We start from the raw sequence: 16,872 nt of genomic DNA, 5'->3' as shown, positions 1-16,872 counted from the left end.
CATGCCGTTTTTTATTATCCGAATACTGGACACCACAAACTGTTTATCGAGTATTCTGATAACCGTCATGTCCTCACTGAATGGCAGTGGTGCCTTTGCTGTATGTAAATCAGGCAACTGTATATGTGTGGCTTGACTTCTGTTCTGTTCCTTTGGTCTCTTAGGCTTTGTTTCCCCCAATACCAATCTGTCTTGATTTCTGTAGCTTTGAAAAGTGTCTTCATATATGGTAGTGTGAATCCTCCAACTTGTTATTCTTCAAGGTTGTCTTGGCCATTTTCAGGCCTCTACGTTTCCGTATAAGTTTTGGAATCAGTTTGTTAATGTACAGACACACATACACACACACACACAAATGCTGGGATTTTTATTGGTACTGAAAAGAGTCTATAGGTCAGTTAGGGGAGAGATGATATGATAATATCGAATCGTCCAATCCATTTACAGCTCATGAAACTAATGCTAAACTGTTTAACCAGAAATCAAAAAGCTAATGTTGCGTTTATATGGAAATGCACTTGATTTTTGTAGTGAACTTACCAAATTTCTTTATTAATTCTAATTGTTTGTAGAGTCTTTTGGAATTTCAACTTACACATTCCTGTTATTGGTGAATAATGACAGTTTTATTTCTTCCTCTTTAATCTTTAAATGTTTATCTTTCCAGCATTACTGGTTGTAGATCATCTACTTTAGGTATACCCCATAAGATTGAAAATGTCTTACTTTTATAATTGCTCAATTAAAAATATTTTCTAACTTTTATTGTGATTTACTTTTTGACACATGGGTTAAACATGTGTTTCTTAATTTTCAAACATTTGGTAATTTTTTTAGTTGTCTTTGTCATTGATTTCTAATCTCATTCTTCTATGTTCAGAGAACATACTCTGTATAATTTTTTGTTGTTTATAATATGTTTTTACATGAGATGGCCTAGTATATTGTCTATTTTGGTAAATGTTCCATGTACAATAATGAGTTTCATATTCAACTTCTGCTTTATGAATTTTGAATAAATGTTACTAGTGCGTATAACTTCTGAATTGTATATATTTCTGTTAAAGTGATGTTTTATTATTATGATAGGTCCTTTTTTATCTCTAATAATGACTTTGTTTTAAATTTTACTTTCTTTTAATAACATAATCCTTTCTAGTTTTTTTGGATTAGTGTATGTATCCTTTTACTTTCAATTTATATTTTTCCCTTATATTTAGTGTGTGGTTCTTGTAAAAAGCTTATGTAATTATGTGTATACATATGCATATTTATATATATATCAGGATTTAAATTGAGATAATCTTTATTTTCTGAAACAATATCCTACTTTCCTTCCATCATCATTCTGGTTTTCTGTAGATGAATTTAAACAGTGAATATAGGCCCTTTTTAATTGTTTTTTTTTTTCGTATTAATGATGTTTCTGTATCTTATGAGCAGATTAATTTTCCTCACCCCACTACCTCAAGAGAGGTGGGTAATTTCTATAACTCAGAGAATTCCATCAAAATGTTCATTCTTAAACTATAACATGAAATTTGGCACTTGCAACCAAGAAAGAAGATAAGGTTAAGGTGTAAAACCCTCAGCTTGAGACAAAGACCAATGATGCTTCTAAATCTTAACATTTCCATTCATGCTGCCTCAAATTCTATTTTAATATTTATTCTGAGCACTTAGCACCATTTATTGAACCCCCATTGTGCATCACGCCCTGTCCGTAGGCACTAGGGAATCAAAAGAATCCCTGAATTGAGCTTATGTCTGGGAGAAAAACAGTTTATAGTAACCACCACGTTGAGTAACAGCTTGGATAAGAGAGAACAAAGATTTCTCTGGGAATATACAACATGAATAACTAAGAACAAGAATCTTTCTGGAATTCCTAGAGATAGTGACATGTAAGGACAGGCCTGAAGGTTCAGTAGAAGTTAGGTGAAGAGGGAGAAAATGACTCTTTTGGACTGGAAAAAGCATATACGAAGTTGTCTGGAGGTGGAAAAAGTATGTGATTTAAGGAAATGAAAGAAGTTCAGTATGTTTGGAACATAACACATTTCAAACAACATTATTATTTCAAATGATCTTCATTTTTCTACCCAATCTGACCAGGCCTTATCACTACCCATTGTGCAGCCCCCACATGACTCTTGTCAGATGACCTTGTGAACTGGCTGTTTAGTTTCTTTTTTAACCTGGCAGAACGTACTTAAAGTCAGACTGCATCTGGATACTTTAAGACTCATTTCTGTCACCTATTCTCATAAATTTTGTTAACTATATCTAGATATTTAAGCCGTAGTCATTACCTACGTGGCATTTTAATATGATGAAGTATGCTAAAACCACACATCTGTATCACATTTTTCCTGAACCTTCTCCAGCATGAGAATTGGGATTCTCATCAATCAGCATTCCAATGGATCTCCCTTTTCAACAAAGAGGATCCTCAGAGCCTTATAGTTTTGTTCATTCTTCTTGCTATATGCATGGGGAAAAAACAAAACAAAACTGTACACGTGTGTGTGCGTAAATTGTTTTAGTGACAAAATTCCCTGCTCTAGTTTTCACGGAAAGATACTTTTCCCAATTTATAAGTGCGCACACCCCACACAGAACAGTTCTATTAAAAAGGAAAGGTGGGGAAAACTAGGCCAGCTAGGGAGCAGTGAAGGGTGCCAGACAGGCTGGCACAGTTTTGGGCGCATCAAGGCCCTGAGGACTTTCACCAGCCCTGTGACGCAGTGACATGTTGGAGAATCCCGTGGGCTGCTGCAGCAAGTTCTCTTGTTTCCAGTGGTGCCAGCCTTTAAGAACACAGGAGAAAATGGAGTGATAAATTTAAGGTGGAATGTAGTTCCCATATGTCTAAAAAGCTGTTCTGAGGTGTTTTCTAGCCTGAAGGATATTTGTGTCTCCAGAATCTATTGAAGATCTTTTGGACCAGGAAGACACTAAAATGACAAAAGAATAGATCAGATATAAAATATTTCTAAAAATTTCCACCTTTTTTACTCTGAAAATATGAGTCATTTCCCTGGACTGAAAGAAATCCACAGCTCTTCCCACCACCTCCTAGCCAGGGAGGGCCACTGCCCCACATCCACGGAAACTAAGGTTGTGTCCACACTTAGAGATGGCCAGCCAGATGAGTGTGCTAGCACGACCGCCTGCTAAAATACAGGGGCCTTTGAAAAAGGTCATTAGAGGTTGGCTGGAAGTGTTACCGAAAAAGGAGAACGCTATTAGTTCAGATTATTATGGTAACGCGGCGGGGGGTAGGGAAACACTGAGTAGGTAATCAAAGAACTAGTGTTTTAGCGGTAGTTTCAGACTTCAGTTACGTGCTCATAAGCACCTAGACGAGTTTTAGCTGCTGCGTACGGAAGACAGGGTCTGAATACTACCAGCTGTGTCTGCTTCACTGGGCTTTTATAAATAATAAATTAAATGTGCGTAAGTATTCTTTAGAAACTTAATAAGATAAGGTATTTCCAGGAGACATGAGAAGGTGAGATACTGCGGCTGGGAAATCAGAAACAAAGGTGACGAAACTATTACAAAAGCATAGCACTGTGCACAGAACAATAATGAGTTTTACAGCAAATAACATATTTATTTGTGAGCACTCATCCATTCTAGAAAAAGGAGAAAGAGGATGGTTAGTGATAAGCTTCTCACCTTTCTCTCATACCAGCCCTCCCCTGCCACAAGCCTCTAACCTGAGGCAGAAGTATCTAAATTTAAAGTAATGCCAGTATTTCTGCTCCTTCACCAGAGAGCATAGATCAGAAATCCCTAGAAGATCACCAGGTTTCCTTCTCAGTTCTTGCATTTCTATTTGGTTCGTTTAAAAATCTTCTCAGCCATTTTTTATAGTTTCTGGTTCCATGTAGTCATACTTAAGTTTGACTTCCATTGCCTTAAATGCTGTGGGTGTAGTGTGACTGGTTTTGTGTATGTTCATTAACTGTGCTGGTTTGTAGTCTTGGTGTCATACCTTCTCGTGTTTCTCATTATCTTTGATTTTGCTGAACGTTATTTTAATAAAAAATTATCTGGAGAAAGTAATTCTTCAGAATTCTGTTGGCTTCTTGCAGGCTTCTTGGGAAGCTGGCAGTCTGGAACAAATGTAATCCCAGTTTCAGGCTGGTTGTTTTCTGGGCCCCTGAATGACACTGGACTAGGCTGTGAGCCCACGGAAGGGCTCTTCAGACTCATTCCTGTGGTGCAGTCTGTGGCCTTTTCAGCTTGAAACGGGGCAGTGGTTTATCCTGAGAAGCCTCCGAACCCCTCGAGGATGCTCAGCCTCTCAGTCTCCTCCTCTCCAGATCAGCAAATGCCCCTGTGGGAAAACCGCACTCATCTCTCTGGGTTTTTGTGCTCTCCTTGACCTCCGCTCAGGGAACACAGGCCTTCCCATCTTGGTAGTTCTTTGTTACTGTATTAGTCAAGGGTTTCTAACTGATTAGAAACAGAACCAATAGGAGATAGGTGGGTGGGTGGGTGGATGGATGGATGGATGGATAGATAGACAGATAGATAGATGATGTCTTAATTCATTCTGGCTGCTGTAACAAAATATTACAAACTAGGTGGCTTATAAACAACAGAAATTTATTGTTCACGGTTTTGGAGGCTGGGAAGTCCAAGATTGAGGCACCAATGTAGTTACATTTGGTGAGGATCTGATTCATAGCTGCTGTGTCCCCAAGGTGGAAGGGGTAAGGGACCTCTCTGACTTCTTTTATAAAGGCAGTTACCCATTCATTTGCCCCTCCCAAAGGTCCCACCTCCTAATACCATCATCTTTAGGGGGCTTAGGATTTCAACATGTATTGTGGGATGACACAAGCATTCGGACCATAGCAGATAGGCCTAGATACGGAGATTTATTGTGAAGAATTGTCTCCTGTGGTATGGAGACTGAGAAGTCCCACAGTCTGCCATCTGCAACCTAGAGACCCAAGAAAGGCAAGAGTGTAATTCAGTTCAAGTCTGGAGATGAAGTGGGCTGTCTCAGCTTCAGTGAGACAGGAAAAGGGGGGGGGGGATTCCTTCTTTTATTCTATTTAGGGCTCTCAGCAGATTGGATGATACCAACCCACACTGGGGATGGCAATTTCCTCTCCCAAATCCACTGATTTAAGTACTAATCTCATCTGGAAACACCCTCATAGACACACCCAGAAATTAGGTTTACTCTGGGCACCCCATGGCCAGTCAAGTTGACAGATAAAATTAACCATCACAGTTACTTTTAGAAAAATGCTTACAGATTTTGTAAAGCCTCATCCAGTTTTTATTCATTTTATGTGGGAACCCAGATTATTTAGTCTGCCATTATCACAAGTGGAATTCAACTACATTTACACTAAGTCAACAGTGCTTCTAGATAATCCCAAGAAGATAATCATTTTATCTTGAAAGATTTCCATAGATGGTAAAATTATCCCCCAACCTTGACATTCATTATTGCCTTACGTAAAATTCTAATGTTGGAATCTGGATGTGCATCAGGGGACCCTTGAGAAATCCCATGTAGTTGGTAATATTATAATTGCCATTTTACAGATGAAGAAACCAAGGGTGAATGGGGCTCCCAGACCCAATTCCAACATGTATGTGAAGGCTTCTCCACACCAAGCAATTCTTGGATGTTAGCTGAGTGACCAAGAATTCAACTCAATTCTATGATTATAAAATATATAATTATAAAATATATATATATTTGATCATCTGAGTAACCAAATATATATATTTTTCCTATAAATCACAATATTGCAAGAACAGAAAACTGAGATAGAAAATATACAGCTGTCTTGTAAATACCATTTCGACTTATGTCTCTATCTTTTAGTTACTAATCACTTTTCACTTAAAGCTTAATGAAAAGAACAAGACACAGGTTTTTAAGAAGTTTCTTAAAATAAGGATATATTATCCAAAATGATATCTATAAATATACCCATATTTCCAAGTATGTTGGATCTATTAGACTTAAAGTTCACATCTGAAAATTATCAATGCAAATATCTCTGCCACCAAAAGGACTCTAAGGATGCGTGGGGAGAACTTTTCAAGTGTACATGCCACTTCATGTGTTCTATGAGCCCCTCTAGGAGGGTGAAGGCATACCTATAACTCACAGTTTTTAACTCAGCCATAATTACTCCTAGGAGAGTGTAGATTTTTTTCAGGGGTATTGTTACCTGAAAACTGGGTTCACCTCTTGGTGGGTGTAGAACCAAAAGACACAGCCAAGCTAAAGATCAGGAGAAGGAAGGATTCATTATTTGCAGCAAGTAAGGAGAACACCGGGAATCTTCCTGAAGCAGTCTCCCACACAGCAAAACTGGGGAAGTCTTAAGCTAAGAGTACATGTATATTCATGAAAGGGCTTGAGCAGAGGAGAATTCAGCATAGAATTGGGGCACAGTTTGACAGACCCCAAGCTTTAGCTGATTGAAGTCACAAGGATCAGAAAAGTTTAACACCACCATCCTTCAGGTTCCAGGTGATCTGGTGGGTGAGTGCCTCACGCTTACCTTTACCTTTGAAACAGAACTGGGACTCATAACAGCTGATCGATTATCTTTCCTAATGTTACTTCTCTTGCCTGATAACGTCCTCTGTTCCTGCAATCTTTTGATCATTAATTACTGAGACCTGTTTAAGGGCAAGCGTTGTGGCTAGACTTAGATCACAAAATGGCTTAGGCCAAAAATGACTTCTCTTATATCAAGAAATCCATGCCTGGTTCTTTTCCTCCAGGGACCCCCTGCCCTGTCTGCTAACAGTATTGAGGTAGGAAGAAAGCTAACGTTCAAAAAAAATTTTTTTGTGTGTAGTACTATAGCTACTTAATTACCATTGGACTGGAATCTATATCAACTAAAATTTAGGTGCTAAAAATTTGGGTGATTGTTTATTTTAGATATCTTGAAGATATTATAGTCACTGTATAGTCATGGTGAATATGTCATTAAATGAGTATTTTAGACCCAAGCTGTCACCATCCGTTTTGTTTCATTTTTTTGTACTCATTTCACTCCTAGAGCAGTCCCAGTAATCTTGATTAAAATAGGACCTAAAATCTAACTTAAGTGAAAATGAACTCTATATTTACTTTAATATTTAAAAAAATATATAATTATGATACAGTATTTTGTTACTGTATTTGACATATATATTTATTGTGCAAGTGGAAAGTTTCTTGTTGATGAGGGAGAAGAAATTCAAGTTACGTTTCTGATTATAATTTTCTTTAATAATGTCTGCTAAAGTTAACAAATTCTGTTGCCAAATTAGGTGTTTTGGACTTTAGGATAGTTTGTGCATATAAGCCAGTCCATGACTGATAATTCTTTTTTTTTTCCTATGCTCTTACACTTTATTTATTTATTTTTTTAATTTTAACTTATTTTTTATTGATTTATAATCATTTTACAATGTTGTGTCAAATTCCAGTGCAGAGCACAATGATAATTCTTAAAGCAAGTTTGGATAACACTGTTGATTATAAAAAAATAAAGTAATTGCTCTTTTAAAAATGTGGGAGAATGGTAGCACGATACTTGGTGCCTCTTAGATGTATTGGAATGAAACTCTATGCCAGGAAGTGAAACCGAAAATAAGTATCTTATCTAAAAAGGCATCATGATTCGGACGACATCAATGCAGCAATTCTTTTTAAAATTTCTGAGATCTGTTTGAAGTTCCCTGTTGCTGATTACAGTGATCACAATCTCTGGGTTCAGTAATGAGCTTCTGTGGTCTTTATCATAACTAACAGTCTTTGAGTTTGAGTTAAAATTAGGCAATGGCAGTTGAATAGAAAAAAAAAAGCATGTAGAATCTACCTTCTCTTCCATTAGATTTGTTTTATGGTTGTTCACTGGTTCTTCTTTGTAACAGCAGAACTTTCAACAGATAGGACAATCATCAAATTGATTTTGTACAAATGGACTACTTTTTTTTCCATTGCCCAATCAATTTGGTTACACATGTCGATAATAATTCTCCAGAATGAATTTAATACAGTAGTAGTTTTCATAATGACTTGGAAATTATAGTTGTGAAAGGAAAAATGGTTGTGATTTTTACTATGGAGAAGATTATGGATTAAAAAAAAAGAGACAGAGTAAACTAATCCAAGACCTGAAGGCAAGGCTTAATCTTGGTGACTAAGTCAGGATACTGAGCTTATATTTGACATCTCAGTTGAAATAGTGCATCTCTTTTTGTCAACTACTAAGTAGCACTATGCTGAGTCATTAGCCCCCGCCCCCCCCAGGGAATACCAGTTTTGTGTTCAATAGCATCATTTCCTCTGGCAGCATCCCTGGGACATAACCAGAAGTCTCTTATCCAAGTCGGAAGCTAGCCCAGTCCATACTGGTTTATAATTATATGTGATACTGGCCCCAGGACATAACGGCTCTTTACAGCTCTTAGAAAGAGATTGCCATGATTTTGACGCTCTTGCTTCGAAAGTAATTTACAGGTCTGAAGATTTATGATGTTTCCAAAATTATAAAAAACCAAGAAAGTGGTCAATTTGCTCCTTATTTTCTGTGAGCAGTATTCCAGTATTTTATTCATTATATTTAGGAAGACAGAATTGAGGCTGATGGAAATTAAAGCAGATTAAAACGCAGAAGTGAATGATAGACGAAATAACCCAACTACTAGAGGGATTTTAGATCAACTACAGATACAATAGACAGACTAGATTGTAACTATCTATACAACTTTAACAAGTAGAAATAGCCTTTTTTACTGTCAGGTTTGGTGTTCATGTTATCATTCTCTGTGTTAAGTAAGGGAATGTACAGAGAGTAAAGGCGTTGGGGACCGGAAGACTGGAGTCTAATTCAGTTTTAACTTTTACTATCTGAGATACTGGGAAATTACTTAATGTCTCAGAATCTCACTTCACTCCTCTACAAATATATATAATAGCACCTATTTTATAGGGTTGTTGGGAAAATTAAGTGAGAATTCACATAATTCACAGTAGAATGTTCAATGTAGGGTTTATATTCATTGAATCCTTATAATAACAATATCACCTGTCTGTACATGTTATTAATAAACATTTGACATGTGAATACATTGGCAACAATTTCAAAAATTGTGTTAAATACTAGATGAGGATTGCTAATCACTTTTATCTCACAAGGGAGTTTTTAGGCATTTGAAAACCCATGTGGTATTGAAAGTACTAGGATATGGAAAAAGAGCATGGATGATTTGGGGAGGATGTGCTATTATTTGTAATAATCATTATTAAGAAGTTACCTTTAGTGGAGAGAGCTAATCCCTAAATTGGGTTTTCAAGAGCATTTACTTATTCTCTTTCAGGCTCAGATATCATTTGCCTAGATATATATATATATATATATATATATATATATTTGCATGTGAGTATTTAGTTGTTCCAGCATCATTTTTTGAAAGACTGTCTTTTTTCCATAATTTTGCCTTAGCTCCTTTCAAAGCTCTTTTGTCAACACACAGAGACTATTTGTGTGTTGGTTTATTTCTGGCCTTTCTATTCTGCTCCATTGATCTATTAGTGTGTTCTTTCATCAATACCACACTGTTTTGATTACTGTAGCATTATAGTAATTATAGTAAGTCTTGAAGTAAGGTAGCATCAATCCTCCAACTTTGCTCTTCTCCTTCAGTATTATTTTGGCTCTCCTGGGGTCTTTTGCCTTTCCATATAAACTTTAGAATCAGTTTGTTGATATCTACAAAATAGCTTGCTGGGATTTTGATTGGGATAAGCTTGAATCAATAGATCAAGATGGACAAAACTGATTTCTTGAAAATATTCATTCTTCTATCCATGAACATGGAATATTCTCTGTGTATTTAGTTCTTCACTGTTCTCATTCATCAGAGTTTTGTAGTTTTCTTTATATAGACTTTGCACTTTTTTTTTTTTCACATTTATACCTAAGTATCTCATTTTGGGGGGAGGGTGCTTGTGGTATTATGTTTTAACTTCAAATTCCACTTGTTCATTGTTGATGTATAGAAAAGATACTGAATTTTGCATGTTAACCTTATATCTTAAAACCTTGCTATAATTGCTTCTTAATTCCAGGAGTTTTAAAAATCAATTCTGTTGGGTTTTCTACATAGTCATGTCTTCTGTGATCAAAGACAGTTTTATTTCCTCCTTCACAATCTGTACATCTTTTATTTCCTTTGTGTGTGTTATTGCATTAGTTAGGACATCCAGTACAAGGTTGAAAGGAGGGTGAGAGGGGACATCCTTGTCTTGATCTTTGCAGGAAAGCTTCCAGTTTCACACCATTAAGTATGATATTGGCTGTAGAATTTTTATAGATGTTTTTTATTGGGTTGAGGAAGTTCTGACCTGTTTTTAGATTGCTGAGAATTTTTATCATGAATAGGTATTGAATTTTGTCAAATCCTTTTTTTTTTTTTTTTTGGTATCTACTGATATGATGATGTGATTTTTCTTTTAGCCTATTGATGTGATGGATTACATTAATTAATTTTCAAATGCTGAACTACCCTTGTATACCTGGGATAAATCCCATGCGGTTGTGATTATAATTCTTTTTATACATTGTTAGATTTTATTTCCTAATAATTTGTTGAGAATTCTTACATCTATGTTTATGAGAGATATTGGTCTGCAGTTTTCTTGTAATGCCTCTGTATGGATTTGGGATCAGGGTAAAGTTGGCTTCATAGAATGAGTTAGGACCTATTCCCACTGCTTCTATCTTTAGAAGAGATTGGAGAGCACTGGTGTAATTTCTTTCTTACATATTTGGTAGCATTCACCAGTAAATCCATCTGGGCCTGGTGCTTTCTGTTTTGGAAGGTTAAGTATTGATTTGATTTTTTTATGAATATAGGCCTATTCAGATTGTCTGTTTCTACTTGCATGAATTTTGGCAGATTTTGTCTTTCATGGAATTGGTCCATTTCATCTAGGTTATCAAATTGTGGGCTTAGAGTTACTTACTGTATTCCTTTGTTATCCTTTTAATGTCCATATGATCTATAATGAACTTCCCCCATACATTTATAGTATTTATAATTTGTGTTCTCTCTTTTTCTTATTTAGCCTGGATAAACATTTGTTGATTTTATTGATATTTTCAAAGAACTAACTTTTGGTTTCTTGATTTTCTCTATTGATTTTCCATTTTTAATTTTATTCACTCTGATTTTTACCATTTTTCTTCTGCTTTCTTGGGATTTAATTTGCCCTTCTTTTTCTAGTTTCCTATAGTAGACACTCAGGTGATTGATTTTAGATCTGTCTTCTTTTCATCTCATATATATATATATATTATTCAGTGTTATAACTTTCCCTCTAAGCACTACTTTCACTGCATTCTCCAAATTTTAGTAAGTTGTAGTTTCACTTTAATTTAGTTCCAAATATTTAAAAAGTTCTCCTGAGACGACTTCTTTGACATTGTTATCTAGAAGTGTGTTGTTTAATCTCCAAGCACTTTGTGATTTTTTTAAGCTACCATTCTGTTATTGATTTCTAGTTTAATCCCACTGTGAGAGTAGACTTTGTATTTTTGTCCCATGTGAGGTTAAGAATTACATGTATTCTCCTGTTGTTGGATTAAGTAGTCTGTAGATGTTAATTTTATCTAGTTGGTTAATGGTGTTGTTGAGTTCAACTGTGTCCTTACTGATTTTCTGCCTGCTAGATGTGTTCATTTCTGATGAGAGCAGGAAGTGGTGTTGAAATCTCCAACTATAATAGTGGATTCTCTCTGTCTTTTTTTTTTTTGGTGGGAAGGATGCATGTAATTTTTGGTTGTAGTATAAGGCAACATACTTTTTTTAAGCATTTATCGGTCCCCCCTTCATGATTAGTAACTTCATTTATGTAGAATAAAACTTCAGCTACTCAGAGCTCTTCTGAACATATAAGGTATTTTCCTTTGACATTAAACTTGAATGAGAATTATCTTAAAAGATTTTATATGCTTCTGTGCCTTTTTAAACAAGGTTGTCCATCATTCATAACTTCATCTATTCTTGATACTGTGTAATAAATCTAAACATAAATTGATTAAGTGATATCTTCAGAAACTGTTGAATGCTGTATAACTTTTGATCCTATATCCGACTACTGCTGGTCCTTATGAGTCTGTTTTTTGCAATTTTGCTGCCTCCTTGCTTTTAGACTGTCATTCTAATTCTCAGTATTGTCAGTATCTTAGCTTCTTTTTAATTAGTTATGGACTTCTTAACCAATTAAGCAAGTCTATTAAAATCAAGAAAGGTGGGAGCAGCTTATAAATGTGAGCCACTCCTAAGATTAAACAAAAGTGCTTGCATTTTAGATAAAGACTTTGTAGTTTTTTCAGTTTCTCAGAGAACTTTATGAATTCCTGCTTTCCCGTTCTGTTTTGGTGGGTAGAGTTGTTGGTTAACCACCTTCTAGGTAGGTGAAGTGATTAATAAAGTCTTCTACCTGTTAATATTTATTACGTGCATGCACTATTAGGCTAATAGAAATGTTTAACATTGCCATATATGGTTTATAACAAATGCATTAAAATGAATAGATGCAGTTTGCTGGTTATTGGTCCAAAGGACCTTGAAAACTGCTCTGGAAATGTTATACCAGAAAAGTCTTTCACTGAACAGTGACAATAAAAACAAACAAATTTAGGTAATGCAAACATCTTGCTCTGACTTTGCCTTTCTAAGCCAGGGCTTTCTTATCATCTAGTACAAAGCCTGATTGTACTCCTAGGAAGCCTCCAGTCCTGATTTACATTTTTTTCCCAAGGGCTTGGTAAACCCTGCAAAGTAGGGACTGCAAAGAAGTCCTAACAGTCAAGCTGTAGTGACATTTTAAAGCATGATCTAAACTTCTCAATAATTCCGTGCGGGAGAGAGGAAAGGGTCAAAAACGGAAAAGCCTCAGGATCAGAGGATGTTTCTGGTATGCATGTTCCTTTGAACTGGAATCTTTTTTATTCGTCTCAAGGAAACAATGGGAACAATTTGCTGGGATGCTATATTACAAGCTTATTTTAAATTTATTATCTTTTTTCTCCCCCAGGTGGAGCACCATTACTCCCACAAGTTCACGGTAGTGGTGTTGCGTGCCACCAAAGTCACAAAGGGAGCCTTCGGTGACATGCGTAAGTACCTTTATTTGCTTTTCTGCTGAAAATACGTAATTATGATTCACTCTTTAATTGCTTGATTCCCTGGCCAAGCCAGGGGCTGTCCCTTCCTCAGATGGGGTAATCTTTGACTACATCTTCGGTAACATTTACGCTCTTTCATCTGTTGGAACAGCGTTTCACCTTGACTGTACGTTAATTGAGAGTACTTGGGGTCAGAGAACATGACTATCTTATGACACACAGATCTTTGAATTTCAGACATTTTATTTAATTCTCTTCTGGAAAGAGGACTGAGTCAAGTCTTCAGACTAGCTGCCTCTGTGAGGTGTTGTGCCTATAGGATTTTTTAAAAATGTAGTTCCTCCAGTTCTTATGCCTTTAAGTGTGTTTAGTATATATGGAAGTAGCTATAGAAACTGGTGTTGAAGTGATGTGAACCACACCCTCAGGGTAAGGTTGAATTACCTTGTTGACAGTATCCTTCCCTTATGTTTTAGAATGCGGTATTCCTACCAGTGGGTAAAGGAGGTGGGAAGGGATAAACCGGGAATTCGAAATTTGCACCTCTTGGAAAGTGATGGAGATGTTAGGTATTATGATTGTGGTGGTGGTTTCATAGGTGTAGACATCTATCAAAATTCATCAAATTGTACATCTGAAATATGAGCAGTTTACTGTACAGAAATTATACCACAATAAAGTTGTTTAAATTTTTTTTTTAATAAAATAAAATTTGGCATTCCTGGTTAATATCACCATTCAACTGGCGGTCATAGAGGTGGAAATATGAGGAAGGATGATACGTATTATGGTGATGAATTGGGCAGAGTTGTAGATGATTGCTAAAACGTGGGAATGGCAATTTACCCACCAGGGACAGGTTTTGGGGAAGGAATGAAGATTGCAGTTTATCAGTCTGGAAAACAAGGATGTCTTCCTGCTGAAATGACATTTAAACTGGTGCTTAAAGGAAGAGAATTTTGATGCTGAGAGCAGGGAGAGTCCCAGGTGTGTTTAAAGGCCAGAGAAGAGCAGAGGGCTTGTGAGGAACTAGAAGGTTCTGTGTGTTAGAGACACACAGCAAAGATGAAGGAGGAAAAGCAACAATGAAACAAGATCAGACTGAGATTTTTCAGAAATAAAGTGGAAAGAATTTGATGGCTTTTGGGTCACAAGTCACACAGTTGGCTCTTCATCTTAAAAAGTTTGCTCTGGCCAGAGTATGTTAAATATATTGGAGGTGAATGTGGAATATGCTTTTCGTTTTTAAGAATAGGAGGGACTTGAGCTTGTTGAAATCACAATGAAAATGGGCCAAAAGAGAAAGGTTAGATTCTAAGGAATGAAGAATTTGAGCTCTGGGTTCAAGCCTTTGGGGAATCAAGAAGGGTGTCCAGAAGTTGGTAAAGTTGGAAGGAAGGAGGGGACCAGGAGGTGGAATCCAACAGCAAGAGTTTGGATGAGCAGCGCTTTTTAGAAGGGGACAGTTTCCTCAGATCAAGTCTGGCCCCTCGGTTTATGTTCTGAATGTTACCTCACACTTCAGTCTACCCCATTTAATCACTCCTTTGCCAATGCTTTTCTGAAGTTATTATTCTTATTTTTCTTTTTATAATTCTTTGGATTTTCATCAATTAAATGAGAGTTCACTGGAAGAAAGCTTTCTACAAAAGAGACACCACATCAGAAGCCATATGTAAAAACAGGCATCCCTCTGTGATCTTGAGAAAAGCACAGGCTTTTCTGTTAGAAAAGCTGTTCTTAATTCTCCTAAAGGCTATGTCAGTGACTCGCCAGCCATGCAAGTCACTGACCTAACTTGACTTTTAAAAATATGGTTCTCTTTTATACCATGTAGAAGCAACCTTTTCTATCAGTGCAAAGCTCTATCTTACAGACAGTGGCTGTTAGTATGCTTAAGATGAGTCTGACAGCAGCCCAGATTCTATTCTCTGAGTCTACTTCCACTGGTGTGGATCTGACTTTTTAGCTTCTTTCGCCATAGGCCCCAGGCATTCTGGCCGAGGTTGTTTTTTGTAATTAGGACGGGGGAGAGAGTAATGCTGCAAGTTGCTGTGAGGTGAGCTGGTGATGGGCTGGTGACACAGGTTGGTAAAAGAATTTACCAAAGGCAAAGGGCGAGAACAGGAATGGAGTTTATTAGGGTGCACTGTGCATGGACAGCAGCAGGCCACGTGGACGAGAGGGGCCTGTGTGAGCCCCGGGGGCCGGTTGCTGAGGTTTTTTATAAGGTCAGGTCACAAAGTGCCTGACTGGTTTGTGCACAAGTCTCTGGTTGTAGGTGAGGTAAGAGGTTTGGGGTCTGTGAAGGGCGGTGGGGTTTATGACTCTGATAAGGTGGGGAGCCAGCCTCAGCTATTGTGAGATTAGGCATTGCCTAGGGCTGTTAGTTTGTTACGGCAAACATGCCCAGCAAAGAATGTACTTTATCTGTTGAGGGATCACAGGCAGACATCTGAGAGCCCAGGAATGGGGGTCCTTGGACTTTGAAGGACATCAGTTGGCCCCACACAAGTGTCATTTTAAACCTAGTTGATTGACATTGATAATATCACTTTAAAAAGAACATGACATATGCATCTCATGAAACAGGGAACAGGTACATCTTGGATTCCCACAGTGTACATATGCAACATGGGTTAAACCCTTGATTTCTAAAAAGCTTCAAAACATGGAGCTATAGGGGGAAAAAAAAACAGCTTCCTTTTTAAAGTAAAGGACCCATGGAAGGAATTGTCACTGGTGATTAAATGCTATCAGAGAAAGGATAGTGTGACATTCTGTTAACATTTTTATTCAGCACTTGTGATTTGATTTTTATTTCACTTGAGTTATCTTTTGGGGGAGAGGATTATTTCATTGACAAGTTTGCAGGAAATCAGGAAGCCATGAAAAGAGAGCGTCTCAGAGAAATGGATTCAATAATAAGGTTCGTGTGAAAGAGCAGAGGGACTATTACAGAGCCAAATAACTTATTTTTTAAAAATTGTAAGAGAGGAGAGTGGGTATAGCTAAGGGTAGAGCACATGCTTAGTATGCACGAGATGCTAGGTTCAATCCTCCAGTACCTCCATTAAAAACAGAATAAAAAAAGTAGGAGGTGATAGTGAGAAGAACTATAGGCATTAGTGAATATTTTTCCACGAGGAGTTTTGGTGATATTACTTGATGAGCTTGATCTATGCAAATTAACCAAGAAAGCTGAATTTGGGATGTTCAAAATTCTTTGAAGATAGATAAGGATAGACCTATAAAAAATGTACTAACATCTGCAAAAACTACACCTTCTTCTATTGCTTATAGTGTCTATATTTATTTAAAAAGGCAAATTTCCATGAAGTTTTACATGTTGGTAAAAAATGACAAATTACTATTGGGTTTTTCTGCTTTACCTGTGTGTGTACATGGGGGCTTTCTCAAGGGTGCCACACAAATCAAATAGTTGACATTTGATAAAATACCTGTATCTGTGGTGTTTTGATTTTTTTTTAAAATCTAATATTATTTTTTATTTTTTCTCTTGATAAATCATCCTATTCCAGCAAGTTTCGTTTACAGATGCCATAGTGCACTCCTAAAATACCAAAATAAAATGAGCCGCACCCCATAAACTATCTTTAGAGGAGTCAGAGCTGACATTTTAATCATAACATCTCACTCATTTCCTTGTTTTCGCCTCAGAGCCCTG

The 16,872-nt window shown here is 36.8% G+C and overlaps 1 protein-coding gene across 1 annotated transcript in view; it reads left to right on the top strand.

Annotated features, from left to right (window-relative positions):
- PLA2G4A (phospholipase A2 group IVA) overlaps window positions 1–16,872 on the top strand; it is a 122,588-nt gene that overhangs the window by 24,480 nt on the left and 81,236 nt on the right. The window contains exon 3 of the mRNA XM_006185533.3: window positions 13,094–13,175. Within this exon, the coding sequence (XP_006185595.1) occupies window positions 13,094–13,175 (82 nt within the window). The remainder of the gene's footprint in view (window positions 1–13,093; window positions 13,176–16,872) is intronic.

The sequence above is a fragment of the Camelus ferus genome, chromosome 23 (assembly GCF_009834535.1).
Source record: "Camelus ferus isolate YT-003-E chromosome 23, BCGSAC_Cfer_1.0, whole genome shotgun sequence".
NCBI classification, from domain to species: Eukaryota; Metazoa; Chordata; class Mammalia; order Artiodactyla; family Camelidae; genus Camelus; species Camelus ferus.
The sequence above is the reverse complement of the archived record's forward strand: the minus strand, read 5'-3'. Positions and strand labels throughout refer to the sequence as shown.